This window comes from Tamandua tetradactyla, chromosome 5 (genome assembly GCF_023851605.1).
Source record: "Tamandua tetradactyla isolate mTamTet1 chromosome 5, mTamTet1.pri, whole genome shotgun sequence".
In the NCBI taxonomy this organism is placed as follows: Eukaryota; Metazoa; Chordata; class Mammalia; order Pilosa; family Myrmecophagidae; genus Tamandua; species Tamandua tetradactyla.
Genome location: NC_135331.1, coordinates 53,970,027 through 53,988,415, shown reverse-complemented (window position 1 = coordinate 53,988,415; position 18,389 = coordinate 53,970,027). Strand labels below are relative to the sequence as shown.

The 18,389-nt window shown below is 40.5% G+C and overlaps 2 protein-coding genes across 2 annotated transcripts in view; one reads left to right on the top strand and one right to left on the bottom strand.

Moving 5' to 3' along the window:
* The window catches only part of RSRC1 (arginine and serine rich coiled-coil 1), a 570,594-nt gene that overhangs the window by 515,278 nt on the left and 36,927 nt on the right, over window positions 1-18,389 (bottom strand). The window lies entirely within an intron of this gene.
* Window positions 941-3,092, top strand: LOC143684170 (nucleolar and coiled-body phosphoprotein 1-like). The gene is given in 3 exon segments (XM_077160881.1): window positions 941-1,849; window positions 1,851-2,829; window positions 2,832-3,092. Coding segments are annotated over 3 exon segments (2,121 nt in total). The 5' UTR covers window positions 941-958; the 3' UTR covers window positions 3,083-3,092.

Below are 18,389 nucleotides of genomic sequence, written 5' to 3'. Positions count from 1 at the left end.
AACTGAATGTCAAACAACAGACAGACAACAAATTCATCCAGCAAGAAAATCCTAGGTAAAAGAAGTGAAAACAATCTCCAGAATAAACTAATTAAGGTAATTAAATGCCTAGATGCCAGCAAAAAATAAAAAATCACACTAGAAAAACTGAAGATATGGCCCAGTCAAATGAACTAACCAACAATTCAAATGAGATATAGGAGTCGAAACATTTAATTCGGAATGTTCAAAAAGACATAGAAAACCTCATCAAAAATCAAATCAATGAATTGAGGGAGGATATAAAGAAGGCAAGGAATGAACAAAAAGAAGAAATTGAAAGTCTGAAAAAACAAATCGCAGAACTTATAGGAATGAAAGGGACAGTAGAAGAGATGAAAAAAACAAATCCTACAATGGTAGATTTCAAGAGGCAAAACATAGGATTAGTGAACATATGAAATTCAACAAGCAAAGAAGATACAGTGAAAAGAATGGAAAATATGAGCAGGGACTCAGGGAACTGAATGACAACACGAAGGGAACAAATAAACATGTTGTGGCTGTACCAAGAGGAGGAGAAAAAGGAAAAGGAGGAGAAAGACTAATGGAGGAAATTATCACTGAAAATTTCCCAACTCTTATGAAAGACTTAAAATTACAGATCCAAGAACTGCAGCATATGCCAAAGAGAATAGATCCAAATAGATGTACAACAAGACACTTACTAATCAGAATGTCAGAGGTCAAAGAGAAAGAGAGAATCTTGAAAGCAGCAAGAGAAAAGTAATCCATCACATACAAGGGAAGCCTGATAAGACTATGTGTAGATTTCTCAGCAGAAACCATGGAGGTGAGAAGACAGTGGGATGATATAACTAAATTACTAAAAGAGAAAACTGCTAACCAAGAATTCTATATCCAGCAAAACTGTCCTTCAAAAATGAGGGAGAGAGTAGTGACGTGTGTATCCTGGAATATGGTGGACATCAGCTTGCGCCGCGTGCTTCCCAGCGATCTGTATCCCTTCGTTCTCGGCTTTCTGCACAATAACCAGCTCTCGGAGGTGGCAAACAAGTTCGCCAAGGTGACAGGCATTACACAACAGGATGCCAATGCCTCTTCCCTTTTGGATATCTATAGCTTCTGGCTCAAGTCTGCTAAGGCCCCAAAGCGGAAGTTACAGGTAAATGGACCGGTGACTAAGAAGGCTAAGAAGACTTCATCCAGTGACAGCAGTGAGGATAGCAGTGAGGAGGAAAAAACCCAAGGGCCTCCAGCTAAAAAGGCTGCTGTGTCTGCTAAGTGGACCACACTGCCTCAGCAACCTGGGAAGGTTGTGGCCAAAGCATCAGAAAGTAGCAGCAGTGAAGAATCCAGTGATGAGGAGGAGGAGGAGAAAAAGAAAAAGTCTGTCCAGAAGAGTGTTAAGCCCCAAGCCAAGGCAGCTAATGCTCCTCCCAAGAAGGCTGACAGTTCTGAGTCTGATTCTGACTCAAGTTCAGAGGACGAGGCACCAAAGAATCAGAAGCCAAAGACAGCACCTGTGGCAGCTCAAGCACAAGCAAAAGCTCCAACCAAACCAGGCAAACAAGCTCGGGCAGCACCTAAAGTAACAAATGGCAAAGCAGCTAGCAGCAGCAGCAGCAGCAGCGGCAGCAGCAGTAGCAGCAGCAGTGATGACTCAGAAGAGGAGAAGGCAGCAGCCATTTCTAAGACTATACCTAAAAAGTAAGTCGCAGTGAAGGCTCCAATGAAAGCCGTTGCCACCCCTGCACAGAAGAGTTCTAGCAGTGAGGACTCCTCCAGTGAGGAAGAAGAGGAACAGAAAAAGCCCATGAAGAAAAAACCAGGTCCTTCCAGTTCAGTCCCCCCCACCTACTGCTCCCCGATTAAAGAAAACCCTGGGGACCCAGCCCCCCAAGAAAACTACAGAGAAGAAACAGCCAGAGGAAAGCAGTCAGGAGAGCAGTGATGAGTCTGATTCAAGTTCTGAGGAAGAAAAGAAACCCCCAGCTAAGGCACTCATCTCTAAAGCAACCACTAAACCAGCTCCAGCAAAGAAAGTAGCAGAAAGCTCTGCAGACAGCTCAGACTCTGAGAGCTCTGAGGATGAAGCTCCTGCCAAGCCAGTCACCACCACCAAGAATCCCTCAAGTAAACCAACTGCCACTACCAAACAGCCTGCAGCTAAATCAGCTGCAGCTCCCAAGCCACCTGCCAGCAGTGGGCAGAAGTCTCTCATCAGAAAGGCTGATAGCAGCTCCAGTGAGGAGGAGAGCAGTTCTAGTGAGGAGGAGGAGGAGAAAACTACAAAGATTGTGGCCACACCTAAGTCTAAGGTGACAGCCAAAGCAGTTGCATCTCTACCTGCCAAACAGAACCCACAGGGTGGTGAGGCCAGCAGCTCTGATTCAGACAGCTCCAGCAGTGAGGAAGAGGAGGAGAAAGAAAAGACATCTAAGCTCCCAATTAAAAAGAAGCTGCAGAAGATAACAGGAGCTGTTGCCCCTTCCAAGTCTGCTTCCAAAAAGAAAAAGGCTGAGAGCAACGGCAGTTCTTCCTCTGATGACTCCAGTGTGGAGGACAAGGAAGAGAAGCCAAAGGGCAAAGGTACCCCAAAGCCACAAGCACCCAAGGCCAATGGCACTTCTGTACTGACTGCCCATAATGGAAAACCAGTCAGGGACAACAATGAGGAGGAGAAGGAGGAGGAAGAAAAAAAGGTGACAGTGGCAGTTTCCAAGCCAGGAAAGAAACGGAAACAGAATGAAGCTGCCAAGGAGGCAGATACTCCTCAAGACAAAAAGCTGAAGCTCCAGACCCCCAACACATTTCCAAAAAGGAAAAAAGTAAGAAAAGGGCATCATCCCCATTCTGAAGGGTCAGGGAAGAAGAAATTGAGGTGGATGAACGAGTGGCAGACAATTCCTTTGATGCCAAGCGAGGTGCAGCTGGAGACTGGGGGGAGCAAGCCAATCAGGTTCTGAAGTTCACCAAAGGCAAATCCTTGCGACATGAGAAGACCAAGAAGAAGCGGGGCATCTACCGGGAAGGTTCCATCTCCGTCCAGGTCAATTCCATTAAGTTTGATAGTGAGTGACCTGGGGCCATCCATGTGAAGCAGGGGCGATGATGTGAGACCACTCACTTTCCCCAGTTGACCTAAGAACCTAATTTGTCTTAGGGGAGGTCTGGGTGAGGGCAGCAGTTCAGAGTAGATCCTAAGACTTTACAACTTAACATCCTCCCTGGTCCTTTCCTGTGATCCTAGTTTTGTAGAGATTTGTTTTTGAGTATTCTGTAGCAAGGACAAGCTAAAGGGAGTGTCATTTCTAAAGAAAATTTATTTTAGTTGTCATTTCCTTCTCCCTGATCTGTGGAAGTTCTCATATTGAGAAATTTGTATATTTTATATTAAATCATTTCCTGTTGTTTTTTGTTATAATTTTCAGAGGCAGGTTCCCACAGATAAAATCTTAGCTATTATCCAAGATTATTATAATAAAGGTCACATGTGTGAATTTTTATAATTTACTTGAAGAATTCACATGTGGTCCACTTCCTCCCTCTTACCCCTTCTCAAGGAAAGTTAAAGAATGGTTAATGTATATGTGTGTCTGTTAAGCATGCCTTATGTATTTTGTACTTTATTCATTGGGTCTGGGACTGAAGTTTTCAGGCAGCATGGACCTACCTACTTTTTAGGATAAAATTCACTGTTTTGTTACAGGCAAAGTTTGGTGTGGTGTGAATGCTTAGGTCAGTCAGAAATTTCTTCTATAATTTTATCATTATTACATAATGTTTGCAATAAATGGCTTTTTTTTTCTTTTTTTTAATTTGAAAGCATAAACTTTTCTATTATTGAAAAGCTTTTTTCTGCAACTTGACCCTTACTAGTATTGAGTAATAAGTACTTAAATGTTCTAATTTAAGATCATTCATTCCCAGGGAAGCTGTCAAAACATTGAAGACTGCATCTTCTTTTTGACAGAGAACAAAATAATGTTAATTAATTATGAAAAATACATATCATTTGGTATTTCTGTCTTGGTAGCAGTGGTGACACAAAATTGGTTTCATTAACTCTCACATGGTTGGGAATCACTGATCAAGAAAGTGGGGGGAAAAAACTAAAAACTTCAAACTTTGGTAGGAATTAGGTTACATTGGGTCAAATTAATTTATATGTATGAGCTAATGGAGGTGATAGGAACCTTTAAGAATATAATCTGGTAAAACTTGGAGTGTAGTGGGGTTAGGAGAGCATCCTAACAGGATTATTTTGTCTCATAGTTGATATGTGGAGCAACTGATGTGCCCTCTTGAGAACCTTAAATGTTACTAACATTGGAATTGATGGCATAAAACAGTAAGCAGAGATATGATTCCTAGGCTAAACTGGCTGATTATAAAGCTGTGAGAAATGACCATTGGTAATGCTCAATCAGAGTAAAGTGGGAAGGGAAGAGTCAACAAGCTTTCCAGAGGCAGGGCTGTCCCTATGGTGGGAAAGTGCGCCCCAAGTTCTCATGATTGTCTTGTAGGATCTTAAGATCAGCCTCCCCTTTCTTGGATTCCATGCTTCTAAATAACTTGGTAACAATCTGGTTTTCTGTGTAACTGCCTCCAGGAAGAAAATGTACTGTACTGTTCATACTGACATAGGTATTTCAGTCTGCATGGTAAAAGTTACATGTTTTAGCATAAAATAATAAACTGGCTGGCTTATAAAAAAAAAAATGAGGGAGAAATTAAAACATTTTCAGACAAAAAAAAATCACTGGGAGGATTTGTGACCAAGAGACCAGCTCTGCAAGAAATACTAAAGGGAGCACTAGAGACAGATACGAAAAGACAGAAGAGAGAGGTGTGGAGAAGAGCATAGAAATGAAGACTACCAGTAAAGGTAAAAAGAAGGAAAATTAGATATGACATATAAAATACAAAAGGCAAAATGGTAGAAAAAGTACTACCCATGCAGTAATAACATTAATGTTAATGGATTAAACTCCCGAATCAAAAGACATAGACAGGCAGAATGGATTAAAAAACAGGACCTATCTATATGCTGTCTACAGGAAACGCATCTTAGACCCAAGGATAAACATAGGTTGAAAGTGAAAGGTTGGGAAAAGATATTTCATGCAAATAACAATCAGAAAAGAGCAGGAATAGCTATACTAATATCCAACAAATTAAACTTCAAATATAAAACAGTTAAAAGAGAAAAAGAAGGATACTATATATTAATAAAAGGAACAATTCAACAAGAAGACATAACAATCATACATATGCACCGAGCCAGAATGCTCTAAAATACATGTGGCAAACACTGACAATACTGAAAAGAGAAATAGACACATCTACCATAATAGTTGGAGACTTCAATTTACCACTCTCATCAATGGACAGAACATCTAGACAAAGGATCAATAAAGAAACAGAGAATTTGAGTAATACAATAAATGAGCTACATTTAACAGACATTTATAGAACATTATACCCCACAACAGCAGGATACACCTTTTTCACATGTGCTCATGGATCATTCTCAAGGATAGACCATATGCTGGGTCACAAAGCAAGTCTCAATTAATTTAAAAAGATTGAAATCATACAAAACACTTTCTCAGATCATAAAGGAATGAAGTCGGAAATCAATAATAGGCAGGGTGCCAGGAAAATTCACAAATATGTAGAGGCTCAACAACACACTCTTAAACAACCAGTGGGTCAAGGAAGAAAGTACAAGAAAAATCAGTAAATATCTCAAGGCAAATGAAAATGAAAACATGACATATCAAAACTTATGGGATGCAGCAAACGTAGTGCTAAGAGGGAAATTTATTGCCCTCAATGCCTATATCAAAAAAGAAGAAAAGGCAAAAATCAAGGAATTAATTGTCCACTTGGACGAACTAGAGAAAGAACAGCAAACTAACACCAAAGTAAGCAAAAGGAAAGAAAAAAAGATTAGAGCAGAAATAAATGAAATTGAGAACATGAAAACAATCGAGAAAATCAACAAAACCATAAGCTGGTTTTATGAAAAAATCAATGAGATTCAAGGACCCTTAGCAAGACTGACAAAAAGAAGAGAGAGGATGCAAATAAGTAAGATCAGAAATGGAAGAGGAGACATAACCACTGACCCCACAGAAATAAGGGAAGTAATGACAGGATACTGTGAATAACTTTATGCTAATAAATACGACAATGTAGATGAAATGGACAACTTCCTAGAAAGGCATGAACAACGAACTTTGACTCGAGAAGAAATAAACGACCTCAACAAACCGATCACAAGTAAAGAAACTGAATCAGTCATGAAGAAACTCCCCAAAAAGAAAAGTCCAGGACCAGATGGCTTCACATTTGAATATGAATGCTGAATCAACAAATTGGTATCTCTTTTAGTGTCCCATACTTTAAAGCACCTAGAAGTAAAAACCTAAAATTGTGAAACTGTAACCCATGTCAAAATCTGAAATATGTTCTACAACTAATTGTGGTGCTGGGCTTGGAAATTTATAGCTTTTTTGTATAATGTTATTGTTCACAAAAAATGAAGGAAAAAAATCAACTGTGATGATAAAAAATATTTAAGCCCTCTGGCCTTCTCTATTCTGGAGCAGCTAGAAGGAAAAATCTGAGAGTATTATATGGTAGCCCATGACAAACTCTGGGATCTGTCCTGTTACTACTTGCCGGAGAGTGCTTTGAAAACTATTGCTTTTTTATTTCTTTGCTTTGTATATATGCTATACTATACAATAAAAAAGTTACAAAAAAAAAGAGCTGGGCTGGCTACATTAATATCAGACAAAATAGATTTTAAATCCAAAACTATCATGAAGAACAAAAGACATCACTACATATACTGATAAAGGGGTCAATTCAACAAGAAGACAAAATTATAAATGACAGAGCTGCAAAATATATGAAGTGAATATTGACAGAACTGAAGGAAGAAATAGACAATTGTACATTAATAGTAGGAGATGACTTCAATACACTACTTTCAATAATAGATAGAACATCTGGCAAGATTAACAAGGAAATAAAGACTTGAATGATACTCTAAACCATACAGACCCAACAGAAATATATAGAAAACTTTATCCAACAGTAGCAAAACACATATTCTTCTCTAGTGTACAAGGGTCATTCTCTAGGATAGACCATATGTTAGGTAATAAAATAGCTTTTAAAATACTGAAACCATACAATGTATCTTTTTCAATCACAGTGGAATGAAGCTAGAAATAGAAAAGAGGGAGAACTGGAAAATTTACAAATAAGTGGTATTAAATGACACACTCTTAAATAATCAAAGAAGAAATCACAAGGGAAATTATGGCATAACTTTAGATGAATGAAAATGAAAACACTACATACCAAAACCTATAGGATCCAGCAAAGGCATTTAAATTGTACCCAAACTGAATGAGGGTGCACTTTAATACAATATGGCTGAAATCCTTATGAGCAAAGAAAATTGCCACAGGAAGAGGAGGAATCAGAACTCAACAGAAACTGGAGTAAAAAGGAGAAGAAATTACCATGTGCATTGCCAGATAACAGAAAAGCCAAGGACCAAGAACTATTAGGAGTCAGACTCGGAATACTACAAACTTCAGGGAGAAATCATACTGTGCTGATGCCTAGAATTGGGGTTTCTCCTACCCTCAAAACCATGAGCCAATAAATCTCATTGTTTAAGCCAACTCATTTTATGGTTTTTTGAGGTTTTTTTTTTCTTTTTTATTGTATAGTATTACATATAGACAAAGCAAAAATAAAAAAGCAATAGTTTTCAAAGCACTCTTCAACAAGTAGTTTCAGGAGAGATCCCACAGTTTGTCATGGGCTACCATACAATCCTCTCAGATTTTTCCTTCTACCTGCTACAGAATAGAGAAGGCTAGAAGGCGTAAATATTTTTTATCACCACAATCGACTTTTTTCTTTCTTTTTTGTGAAAAAAAAAATACACAAAAAAAGCATTAAATTTCAAAGCACAGCACTACAATTAATTCTAGAACATATTATAGAGTTTGACATAGGTTGCAATCCCACAATTCTAGGTTTTTACTTCTAGCTGCTCTAAGACACTGGAGACTAAAAGAGATATTAATTTAATAATTCAGCAATCATATTCATTTGTGAAATCCTATCTTCTCTTTATAACTCCACCATCAACTTTGATCTTTCTATCCCTCTCTTTAGGGGTGTCTGGGCTATGGCCATTCTAACTTTTTCATGTTGGAAGGGTCTGTCACTAATATGGGGAAGGGAGATGGAACTAGCTAATGTTCTGGAGAGGCTGGGCCCCCTAGGTTTCAGGACTTATCTGGTCTAGGGACACATCTGGAGACTGTAGATTTCTGGAAAGTTACTCTAGTGGCTGGAACCCCTGTAGAATCTTATATATTGCCCTAGGTGTTCCTTAGGATTGGCTGGAATGGTCCTAGTTGGGAGTTGGCAGGCTATGATAGGTAGCAAGGTCTAACTGATGCCTGCGTAAGAGCAAACTCCAGAGTAGCCTCTTGACTCTATTTGAACTCTCTCTGTCACTGACACTTTATTAGTTACACTTCTTTTCCCCCATTTGGTCAGGATGAAATTGTTCATTCCATGGTGCCAGGGCCTGATTCATCCCTGGTGGTCATCTCCCACATCACCAGGGAGACTCTCACCCCTGGATGTCATGTTCCACATAGGGAATGATTTTACTTGCAGAGTTGGGGCTAGAGAAAGTGAGGCCACATCTGAACAACAAAAGAGGTCGTCTAGAAGTAACTCTTAGGCATGCCTATAGGTAGGCTAAGCTTCTCCACTACCTACATAAGCTTCCCAAGAGTAAGTCTCAAGATCAAGGGTATGGCCTATTGATTTGGGTGTCCCTAAAGTTTGACACAGTATCAGGGGATTTCCTGATGGTAAAGTTTAATAGTTTCATATTTTTTCTCCCATCCCTCAGGGGACTTTGTCAATACTCTTTGATTATCTGCTTAATATACTCTAGGATATATCCAGGCATTACATTAAGCCATATAGGGTTAAAGGACCTCTTTCTTATTCTGGGCTCCCCATGTTTCAGCTGCTCAAATGAGCCATACAGATAGGCTGAGTTAGATTATGTGCTACAAGGTATTTATTTTTGAAGCTAGGAAACTAAAACAGCAGGGCTGAGAGGAAAATGTATACCTCTAAATGCTCACATTAAAAAAGAAACACAACTGTTAGGGAAATGCATATCAAAACCACAATGAGATATCATCTCACGCCCACCAGAATGGCCATTATCAATAAAACAGAAATGACAAGTGTTGGAGAGGATGTGGAGGAAAAGGCACATTTATCCAGTGTTGGAGGGAATGTCAAATGGAACAACCACTGTGGAAGGCAGTTTGGCGGGTCCTCAGGAAGCTAAGTATAGAATTACCATATAAACCAACAACCCCATTGCTTAGATATCTACTCAGAAGACATGAGGGCAAGGACACGAACGGATATTTGCACACAATGTTTATAGCAGCATTATTTACAATTGCAAAGAGATGGAAACAGCCAAAATGTCCAACAACAGAAGAGTGGCTAAACAAGCTGTGGTATATACATACAATGGAATATTATGCAGCTGTAAGACAGAACAAAGTTATGAAGTATGTAACAGCATGGATGCATCTTGAGATTAGCCAGAAACAAAAGGACAAATACTACATGGTCTCACTGATGTAAACTGACTTTAGTGAATGAACTCAGAGAATTTCCATTGGGAACAGAAACTATCAAGAGATAGAAATAGGGAAGATATTGGGTAACTGGAGCTGAAGGGATACAGATTGTACAACAGGATTCATTGTAAAAATTCAGAAATGGATAGCACAATAATACCTAACCGTAATACAATAATGTTAAAACACTGAATGAAGCTGAATGTGAGAATGGCAGAGGGAGGAGGCTTAGGGGCACAAATGAAATCAGAAGGAAAGATAAGACGATAAAGACTGAGATGGTATAATCTGGGAATGCCTAGAGTGTATAATGATAGTGACTAAATGTACAAATTAAAAAATGTTTTTGCATGAGGAAGAACAAAGGAATGTCAATAATGCAGGGTGTTGAAAATAGATATTTTTATTTAAAATAAATCATATTTTAAAACTTTAACTTATGTGTGAGACTAAAGCAAAAATGTTTATCTGGTACAGAATTTATATTTTGACTAGGACATTTCCTAATATAACCTGAGTGGACAGCTTAATTGAAAAACATAAGTACATGGAACCTTGAGTACAGCATGAGATTTTGTAGGTTTGTCCAAAGTGATGCCCTGATAAGTTCTAGAGTGATTTGAACAGTGAATAAAAAAGTATTTGCAAAGTCCCCTTGGGGGAATGGAGAAAAAGGGGGGAAATTCAACTTCTCCAAGTGGAGAATTCCTGATATTCTTACAAGCAGTGGGGACAACCAAAGAAATAGGCTGAGCCCCCACTCTTGGGTTTGTTCATATGAAACTTAACCCTGCAAAGGATAGGCTAAGCCTATTTAAAAATTAGGTCTAAGAGTCATGCCCCAAGAGAACCTCTTTTGTTGCCCACATGTGGCCTCTCTCAGAGACAAGCAAACTCACTACCCTTCCCTCTCTACATGGGACATGACTCCCAGGGGTGTGGACCTTCCTGGCAACATGGGGCAGAAATCTTAGAATGAGCTGGGACTCAGCACCAAGGGATTGAGAAAACCTTCTCAACCAAAAGGGGGAAGAGAGGAATGAGATAAAATAAAGTGTCAATGGCTAAAAGATTCCAAACAGAGCATAGAGGCTATCCTGGAGGTTATTCTTACTCATTAAATAGATATCACCTTGTTAGTCAAGATGTAATGGAGAGGCTGGAGGGAACTGCCTGGAAATGTAGAGCTGTGTTCCAGTAGCCATGCTTTTTGAAGATGATTGTATAGTGATATAGCTTTTGCAACATGACTGTGTGATTGTGAAAACCTTGTGTCTGATGCTTCTATCTACCTTATGGACAGATGAGTAAAACAAATGGATTATAAATAAATAAATAATAGGGTGAACAAATGTTAAAATAAATTTAGTAGATTGAAATGCTAGTGATCAATGAGTAGGAGTGGTAAGGGGTATGGTATGTATGAAGTTTTTTTCTGTTTTCTTTTTATTTTTTTCTGAATTGATGTAAATGTTCTAAGAAATGATTATGACAATGAATATACAACTATGTGATAAAAAAAAAAAAGAGAGAGAGGGGCCAATGTCCATCACATGGGAAGTCACATGGCTGGTATCTGCTCATCCTTGTTCCTGGTTCCATTGCTTCCAGCTTCTGATGTCAGTGGTTTCTTCTCTAAGTATCTGCAGGACACAACTCTGGCTTCTGGCTTGCTTAGCATCTCATGGGAAGGCACATGGTGACATTTGCTGGGCTCTGTATCTCCAAATACCTGCGTCTAGGCATCGGCTCTCTTTGTTGGCATTTCAAGCATCTTCAAATGTCTGTGTCTCTTTTAGCTCTGAAGCAACCATATTTTCTCTAAAATGTCTCCCTATTAAAGGACCCCAGTAAACTAATCAAGATCTACCTTGAATGGGCAGAGTCACAACTCCATCTAATCAAAAGACCACAGCCACAAATGAGTGTGTCAGATCTCCATGGAAGTAATCTAATGAAAAGGTCACACCCACAATTGAATACGTCAGTCTCCATGGAAATAATCTAATGAAAGGCATCCAGCCTACCATACTGAATCAGGATTGAAAGACATGGCTTTTCTGGGGTACACAACACTTTCAAACCAGCATAACTGCTTTCAAGTTCTGCCTTCCATCCAACTGCAGAACTCAGTTTCGCCAAGTTCTCTGCCATTTTAAAACAAAGATTGCCTTTCCTCCAGCTTCCAATAACATACTCATGATTTCCTTCTAAGGCCTCACTGGAAGTAACTTTAGAATACATATTTCTACCAATGGTCTCTTCACAGCAATCTAGTCCTTTCCTATCAAGCACCTCATGTTTATTCAAGCCTCAACCCATTCCCTAATTCGAAAGCCATTTCCACATCTTTGGTATTTGCAATAGCAGAACCCTACTCTCCTGATAAAATATCTGTATTAGTCAGGGTTCTCTAGGGAAGTAAAACCAAGAGGAGATACGTGTTCATGTACATACGCATATATATATATATATATATATATATATATATATATATATATATATACACACATACACACACATACATATTATGTAAATATCATGAGATTTTTTTAATATAGTTATTGATTTATGCAACTATATGGATAGGCAAGTCCAAATTCCACATGGTAGGCTGCAGGATACAAACTCCAATGAAGACTTGGGATGAATACCCCAGGAAGCTGGCTGGCTAAAATAGGGACTGAAATTCTCCCTTCTCTTCCACATTCTGTTGATGTATATCTTCTTGATTCTGTGGCTTTCTCTCTCTCTGTGAATTTCATACTGTTTACAAAGGACTCCAGTAACAGGAATAAGAACCATCCTGAATGATGTGGGTCACACCTTAACTGAAGTAATCTCATCAAAAGGTCCTACTTACAATGGATTGATACCCACAAGAATGGATTAAGCTTAAGAATATATTTTTCTGGTGTATATAGAGCTCGAAACCACTACAAACATACACTGCAAAAAAAGCAACTAAATACAAAAAATAAAAAACAGCAGTAACAGAGTAACTGAAGAACAAAAAAAATACAAGACATACAGAAAACACCTAAAGGAGAGAGGTAAATTCTTTCTTTTCAGTTATTACCTAAAATGTTAATGGATTAAACTCCCAAATTCAAAGTCAGAGATTGGCAGATTTGGTAAAAAATCATGATCCATCTATATGCTGTCTATAAGATTTTAGGTACAAAGACAGAAAGAAGATGGTAGTAAAAGGGTGAAAAAAGGTATTCCATGCAAACATTAACTAAAAGAGAGCTGGATTAGCTATATTATTCTCAGACAAAATAGACTTTAAGCAAAAAAAAAGATTACAAGAGGCAAAGACGGATATTACATATTGATAAAAGGTTCAATCCAGCAAGAAGACATAATGATTGCAAACACATATGCACCTCACAACTGAGCCCCCAAATATATGTAGTAAAAAAAATAACAGAATGGAAGGGAGAAATAGTAGTTCTACAAAGATAGATGAAAATTTCAATACACCACTTGCAATAACTGATAGAACAGCCAACCTGAAGATCAATAACGAAAGAGAGGACTTAAAAAAACTATTAACCTAAATGGACATATATAGAAAACTCCACCCAAAAATAGTATCATACACAATCTTCTAACTGCATGTGATGGTTAGGTTCTGGTGTCAACCATGCGAAGTGATGTGTCCAATTGTCAGTCAGGTGATTGCACCTGTGGCTGATAACATCTGTGATCAATTAAGGGCACATCTCTAGGAAATGATATAATCCAATCAGATGAAGACTATTGAAGAAGAGAGACTTTTTCTCTATTTCTTAAGCCAATAAGCCTCTCCATGGAGTTCCTCAAGACCCTTCATTGAAACTGCCAGCTTTACAGTCTGACCTATGGATTCTGGACTCTTTCATTCCCATGGTTGCATGAGATACTTTTATAAATCTTATATTTACAGATATCTCCTGTAGGTTCAGTTTTTCCAGAGAACCCTGACTAATAGAGCTTGGTACCAAAAGTGGTTCTTAAGAAACAAAATCTGGAGCCGCCCGACCTCCCTACCCCCTCTCTCTCTCTCCGCCGGACCGCCGCGCGGCGCACGCGCCCCGCAGCAGCCGAGTCGCCCGACCTCCCTACCCCCTCTCTCTCTCCCCGCCGGACCGCCGCGCGGCGCACGCGCCCCGCAGCAGCCGAGCCGCCCGACCTCCCTACCCCCTCTCTCTCTCCCCGCCGGACCGCCGCGCGGCGCACGCGCCCCGCAGCAGCCGAGCCGCCCGACCTCCCTACCCCCTCTCTCTCTCCCCGCCGGACCGCCGCGCGGCGCACGCGCCCCGCAGCAGCCGAGCCGCCCGACCTCCCTACCCCCTCTCTCTCTCCCCGCCGGACCGCCGCGCGGCGCACGCGCCCCGCAGCAGCCGAGCCGCCCGACCTCCCTACCCCCTCTCTCTCTCCCCGCCGGACCGCCGCGCGGCGCACGCGCCCCGCAGCAGCCGAGCCGCCCGACCTCCCTACCCCCTCTCTCTCTCCCCGCCGGACCGCCGCGCGGCGCACGCGCCCCGCAACAGCCGAGCCGCCCGACCTCCCTACCCCCTCTCTCTCTCCCTGCCGGACCGCCGCGCGGCGCACGCGCCCCGCAGCAGCCGAGCCGCCCGACCTCCCTACCCCCCTCCTCCCCCTCCTGCTCCAGCTGCTCTCCAACCAACACGGTGCCCTCTTCCCCCGCCTTCACCGTGCTCCTCCGCCACCAGCCTCGACAGCCTTGCCGCCCTCACCTTTCCTCCTCCAGAACAACTACTGGGGGAGTGGAGATAATACAGAGCAGCTCCCGGAGCCACGAGGGAAATCAAAGGGACAGTGTACCCCATCCTGGAACGGCTGACTATCTGGGAGAACCAGCTCCGGTGAGATCACCAAGGGGCACGGGCTTTCCTGGGTGGGACAGCAAGCGACCGGAGTCCCTCCCTTCCACCTTCCCAGGCCAGCTGGTAGAATTGGACAGGCGGTCCCCTTAGGCCGCGGCGGCTGGTGCCCCCACCACACGAGGCCCCCCGGAACAACTGAGATAGTTGGGTCGGAAATCCCCAGACTGCGGAGAACAGTGACCGGGGGATACCTTCCAAACACGTGACTCCCCCGTCGGCTGGGAGCAGTGCACTCTCCCGGGCTGCGACAGCTGGCGCCCTCCCGCCACGCTTGGTGCCCCGGGCCGACTAGCTAATTTGGCCGGACGCTCTCCTGTGCTGCGACAGCCGGCGACCCTCCCCGCGTTTGGAACCCCGGGCCGGCTGGCATTCTTCCAAGACGCTTCGGTTGCCGAACCTCCCCTACGGCGAGAGTTTTCCAGAGTTGAGGGACCCACAGCAACTTTCGCTGGTGGAACCCACAGACAGGCGTGTGCCACGTGTGCCACCTACCTACAGGATAGGAAGAACAGAACCCAGAGACTGCGCAGAAAAATCTTTCAACCTGTGGGGTCGAACACCCGGGGAAATCTGACTAAATGCCCAGACGCCAGCAGAAGATAACAGATCACGCTCAGAAAATTGAACATATGGCCCAGCCAAACGAAGAAACCAATAGTTCAAATGAGATACAGGAGCTGAAACAACTAATGCTGAATATACGAACAGAAATGGAAAACCTCTTCAAAAACGAAATCGATAAATTGAGGGAGGACATGAAGAAGACATGGGCTGAACATAAAGAAGAAATAGAAAAACTGAAAAAACAAATCACAGAACTTATGGAAGTGAAAGATAAAGTAGAAAAGATGGAAAAAACAATGGATACCTACAATGACAGATTTAAAGAAACAGAAGATAGAATTAGTGATTTGGAGGATGAAACATCTGAACTCCAAAAAGAAACAGAAACTATCCGGAAAAGAATGGAAAAATTTGAACAAGGTATCAGGGAACTCAAGGACAATGTGAACCGTACAAATATACGTGTAGTGGGTATCCCAGAAGGAGAAGAGAAGGGAAAAGGAGGAGAAAAACTAATGGAAGAAATTATCACTGAAAATTTCCCAACTCTTATGAAAGACCTAAAATTACAGATCCAAGAAGTGCAGCGCACCCCAAAGAGATTAGACACAAATAGGCGTTCCCCAAGACACTTACTAGTTAGAATGTCAGAGGTCAAAGAGAAAGAGAGGATCTTGAAGGCAGCGAGAGAAAAACAATCCGTCACATACAAGGGAAACCCAATAAGACTATGTGTAGATTTCTCAGCAGAAACCATGGAAGCTAGAAGACAGTGGGATGATATATTTAAGTTACTAAAAGAGAAAAACTGCCAGCCAAGACTCCTATATCCAGCAAAATTGTCCTTCAAAAATGAGGGAGAAATTAAAACATTCTCAGACAAAAAGTCACTAAGAGAATTTGTGACCAAGAGACCAGCTTTGCAAGAAATACTAAAGGAAGCACTAGAGTCAGATACAAAAAGACAGAAGAGAGAGACATGGAGAAAAGTGTAGAAAGAAGGAAAGACAGATATGATATATATAATACAAAAGGCAAAATGGTAGAGGAAAATATTATCCAAACAGTAATAACTCTAAATGTCAATGGACTGAATTCCCCAATTAAAAGACATAGACTGGCAGAATGGATTAAAAAACAGGATCCTTCTATATGCTGTCTACAGGAAACACATCTTAGACCCAAAGATAAATATAGGTTGAAAGTGAAAGGTTGGGAAAAGATATTTCATGCAAACAACAACCAGAAAAGAGCAGGAGTGGCTATACTAATATCCAACAAATTAGACTTCAAATGTAAAACAGTTAAAAGAGACAAAGAAGGACACTATATACTAATAAAAGGAACAATTAAACAAGAAGACATAACAATCATAAATATTTACGCACCGAACCAGAATGCCCCAAAATACGTGAGGAATACACTACAAACACTGAAAAGGGAAATAGACACATATACCATAATAGTTGGAGACTTCAATTCACCACTCTCATCAATGGACAGAACATCTACACAGAGGATCAATAAAGAAATAGAGAACCTGAATATTACTATAAATGAACTTGACTTAACAGACATTTATAGGACATTACATCCCACAACAGCAGGATACACCTTTTTTTCAAGTGCTCATGGATCATTCTCAAAGATAGACCATATGCTGGGTCACAAAGCAAGTCTTAACAAATTTAAAAAGATTGAAATCATACACAACACTTTCTCGGATCATAAAGGAATGAAGTTGGAAATCAATAATAGGCGGAGTGCCAGAAAATTCATAAATACATGGAGGCTCAACAACACACTCTTAAACAACAAGTGGGTCAAAGAAGAAATTGCAAGAGAAATTAGTAAATACCTAGAGGCAAATGAAAATGAAGACACAACATATCAAAACTTATGGGACGCAGCAAAGGCAGTGCTAAGAGGGAAATTTATTGCCCTAAATGCCTTTATCAGAAAAGAAGAAAAGGCAAAAATGCAGGAATTAACTGTCCACTTGGAAGAACTGGAGAAAGAACAGCAAACTAATCCCAAAGCAAGCAAAAGGAAAGAAATAACAAAGATTAGAGCAGAAATAAATGAAATTGAAAACATGAAAACAATAGAGAAAATCAATAAGACCAGAAGTTGGTTCTATGAGAAAATCAACAAGATTGATGGGCCCTTAGCAAGATTGACAAAAAGAAGAAGAGAGAGGATGCAAATAAATAAGATTAGAAATGAAAGAGGAGACATAACTACTGACCTCACAGAAATAAAGGAGGTAATAACAGGATACTATGAACAACTTTACGCTAATAAATACAACAATTTAGAAGAAATGGACAGGTTCCTGGAAAGACATGAACAACCAACTTTGACTCAAGAAGAAATAGACGACCTCAACAAACCAATCACAAGTAAAGAGATTGAATTAGTTATTCAAAACCTCCCTAAAAAGAAAAGTCCAGGACCAGACGGCTTCACATGTGAATTCTATCAAACATTCCAGAAAGAATTAGTACCTACTCTCCTCAAACTCTTCAACATAATCGAAGTGGAGGGAAAACTACCTAATTCATTCTATGAAGCCAACATCACCCTCATACCAAAACCAGGCAAAGATATTACAAAAAAAGAAAACTACAGACCAATCTCTCTAATGAATACAGATGCAAAAATCCTCAATAAAATTCTAGCAAATCGTATCCAGCAACACATTAAAAGAATTATACATCATGACCAAGTAGGATTCATCCCAGGTATGCAAGGATGGTTCAACATAAGAAAATCAATTAATGTAATACACCATATCAACAAATCAAAGCAGAAAAATCACATGATCATCTCAATTGATGCAGAGAAGGCATTTGACAAGATTCAACATCCTTTCAGGTTGAAAACACTTCAAAAGATAGGAATACAAGGGAACTTCCTTAAAATGATAGAGGGAATATATGAAAAACCCACAGCTAATATCATCCTCAATGGGGAAAAATTGAAAACTTTCCCCCTAAGATCAGGAACAAGACAAGGATGTCCACTATCACCACTATTATTCAACATTGTGTTGGAAGTTCTAGCCAGAGCAATTAGGCAAGAAAAAGAAATACAAGGCATCAAAATTGGAAAGGAAGAAGTAAAACTATCACTGTTTGCAGACGATATGATACTATATGTAGAAAACCCAGAAAAATCCACAACAAAATTACTAGAGCTAATA